Here is a 3,373-nt window from a genome sequence, read left to right on the forward strand (position 1 = left end):
ACTGATCAGTACATTATTGCGAAGGAATGCAAAAGAAAAAAAAAATTCCCATGTCCCCTGAAGGGCTCGTTAAATTTGCAATCAACTCACAATTATTTATTAGCATGAAAAAAATGCATGGATCTGTTGATTTAGCGTGAATTTCTGCAAAAAACTGACATTAAGTGGATAACTCTGCAATTTAAGTCCCAAATGAGGTAATTTACAGAGAGGTAAATATTGCTAAAGCAGTGGTAAACAGATGTCCATCTAAAGTTTATGTCTAAACCAAATAAATTGGCTGAATCTGGAGCACAGATATAGAATTGATTGCCTTATGAATTAAACTGTTAAGTTGCTGTGTATATTTTAAATAGTGAATCAAATGTAAACAAAAGCAGTAATATTTTTCTTATGTCCTCGACTCACAGCTATGCTTTGCCAACCAAGAGCACAGAAGTGTTGCTAATGCAAGAACAAGGCAACAAAACGTACGTGGACGCCGTCCTGAAGACCCACCGGCGCGTCGTCCAGGTCTTTCTAAAAGTCCCCTAAGCTTCGGGTTTGATTAGATTCTGGAGAACGTTGTGGAAGCTGACGGAGCGTGTTGTTTCTGTGTTTAGTTGAGTAGTTTGAATGCCTCGCTGTGTCCCGTCTTCATGGACGTTATTCTGAAGAACCAACCAGAAGGAGTTCAGCTCTCGGTGCAGGAGGTGAGTCACATCTGATCCTGGATATTACAGCGTGTTGGTGTGATTGGGATTCATTTGTTGTCTTATAGTTTTGGACTTTTGTAAAGTGCATTTTCATGGCATTTATTGTGACATAGTACTTCATAAGTAAATCAAACTGTTTTTCCTAAAAATAAACACACCGAATAATTAAAAGCCCAAAATCAAGACCACTTATGTGCAACAATGAGTACAGATAAACCTCTGACAAGATCCATACAGCCCCGTTTAAGTCCAACCAACGATGATTGATAGCGCTTAGACCCTCCCCCTGGCTCTGATTAGTTGATTCTGACTGGTTTTATTTCTGTAGATTTATGTAGTTTCAGACCATTCTGTCACAACATAGTGACAGTTTTTCTGTAAAAGTTGCATACTGCAGTTTTAATAAGAACTACTCCTAATGAATTGATTCATTTTTCATAGTTCACCACCTAATCATTCACAGCAAAGTTTGTTCATTTCTCCTGCTTTCTCATAAGGTAAAAGGAAAAGAATGACTTAATTTCCAAAATCGCTGCACTAATCCACATTTTATTGCTTTAATAGTTTGACTGAACAGCAGTCTAATATATTATGTTTGTAACTTCAGTCATCCCTGAAGATGAAATAAAAAAATCTTAATATAGTAAGTCCAAAGCACACTTTGCTCCCTATGCTTTGGCACATGGTATGAAGGAAGCGTTTACTACTACTATAATGATTTAGTGACCTTTAAAATGTTTACTGCAGTTTTCTTAGTGAATTTTGAAGATTTTCTCTTCAGTTACCTGCTGTGTTTAAATCTAGTTCACTTGTGCTAGATTTAAACACAAAGCGAAAACAAATCACACGTTTTCTGTCTGCCGTTACTACAAGTTAATGAAACAAACTGGTTAAAATGCAGTAAAAAAATAATCACCATCTAACTGTACCAGTAATATTCTACTTTTAACCCCTGTCTTTCCACTGCAGCAGACAGAGGCGGATTATCAAGCACGCTTTAAGGCGCGTCCAGAGCTGGAGGGGCTCGTCGCTCAGATCAACCAGTAGGATGTTCTCAAGGTTCCTCTGAAACTTTATTTCCACAAAATGAGCAAAACTTGTTTGTTTAAAATGGATTTATTCCCCTTTGTCCTACTGTTGCTATTTTTCTTGTTTTCAAAAACCGTTTGAAATAAATAAATAATAAAAATAAACATGTTTTCCTCATCCTCTTTCAAAAAGAACTTTCTTTCAATTTGCCTTTTATGTTTAATGGGATTTATGTGTTAATACAGAAATGTTACCCCTGATTAGTAACCAAATAGGCATTTGGTTTATATCATTTATAGGCATTTGCATTAATAATTATTATTCGTTGCCAATCTATTATTAGGGCTTTTGTTTGTGCAGGTAAGTCATTTTTTGTTAGTTATTCCTTCACCTTGAGGAACGTTTGTCTGACAAGGTGAAGATTATGTACATTTGTACGTTTCTTCACTAAATAACTGCTATAATACGAATACGACTAAAAGGGTTAATAACTCCTGGATTTAAATTGCAACTTTGTTGTTGGCAGATGAGGCTGTCTGCAGAAAAGTGCGGCGCTGTTTTCATGACCATTTAAGGAAAGTTCAACATGGGATGCAGGGACTTGCAGAAACCATCTTGTGACAAACTATGGCTTCCTCAGCTGGAAATTCTCTACCAGGCCATCCATCGGCTTTTCCTTCTGCAAGATGGGGAACCTCATACATCCCTCTTTCTGGCGACATTCTAAGGCATTCACAGGCCAGATTGGTTGTACAATGAGTCCTGGATCTTCCCCATGGATCTCCTCGCAGTGGGACATGCCCAGAAAACTTCCAAAGGTAAAATCACCTGAACTGGCTCCTTCCATTTGGAGAAGCACTGGGTCTATTTTGAGCTTCCCCTTGATGACAGAGCTCTTTAACCTATCGATCAGATGTTGTCCTGCCACCCTCGTGAAGAAGCTCTTTTCAGCTTCTATTGTTTCCAGCAATTTGCTCTTTCCATAATAATTTATTTTCTTGTGACTATATAAGAAGATTGGTATGTAGACAGACCATTAAATTGAGAGCTTTGCATACTAAGATATTAGCCAGAAAACAACTAAAGTTCATTTTAATCAATCAATCAAATTTGTTTGTATAACACGTCACCAACCACGCAGTTCAAAGTGCTTTACATCATAAAAACACAAAAATACAGACTTAGAAGTGTTACACAGAAGCTTTTTTCTGATCATTATAATTAATGACACAAACACGTTTTTGTAAATATGTTTTATTTGTTCACATGGCTTACAGTAAATCCCCAATATTTGTTGGTGACATACAGCAGTGACTAATTTTTTTAACAGGAGAAATAAATGTAGCAGAAAACAAAATAGTTCAAATCATGCCATTCGTGATTTTCTGTCCTCGATAAAACTGAATATTTTATGTGCAAAAAAAAAGTACCCGTGAATATGGCAGCTGTCGCTCACCTTGAGTTTTTGTTGTGCAAAATTACATGGATTAAGTCAGCTTTATTTAATAGCACCTTTCTCATAAACAGTGCTTTAAAATATGGATAAAACTTCTAAAAATATAAAAATGGAATACATGTGCTGGTAACACTTTATATGAAGGGGGTTGAATAAGACTGACATGACACTGTCATAAACATGACATAACACC

General features: G+C 36.5%; 1 protein-coding gene across 1 annotated transcript in view; it reads left to right on the forward strand.

The window, feature by feature from the left end:
- mrpl48 (mitochondrial ribosomal protein L48) overlaps positions 1-1,901 on the forward strand; it is a 12,615-nt gene extending 10,714 nt beyond the window's left edge. Inside the window, exons 6-8 of the mRNA XM_015019707.1 lie at positions 411-513; positions 603-692; positions 1,665-1,901. Coding sequence (XP_014875193.1) covers positions 411-513; positions 603-692; positions 1,665-1,742 — 271 coding nt within the window. The 3' untranslated portion in view covers positions 1,743-1,901. The remainder of the gene's footprint in view (positions 1-410; positions 514-602; positions 693-1,664) is intronic.
- Positions 1,902-3,373: the final 1,472 nt, after the last annotated feature.

The sequence above is a fragment of the Poecilia latipinna genome, unplaced genomic scaffold (genome assembly GCF_001443285.1).
Source record: "Poecilia latipinna isolate Pla-1442-1.1 unplaced genomic scaffold, P_latipinna-1.0 Scaffold2470, whole genome shotgun sequence".
NCBI lineage: Eukaryota > Metazoa > Chordata > Actinopteri > Cyprinodontiformes > Poeciliidae > Poecilia > Poecilia latipinna.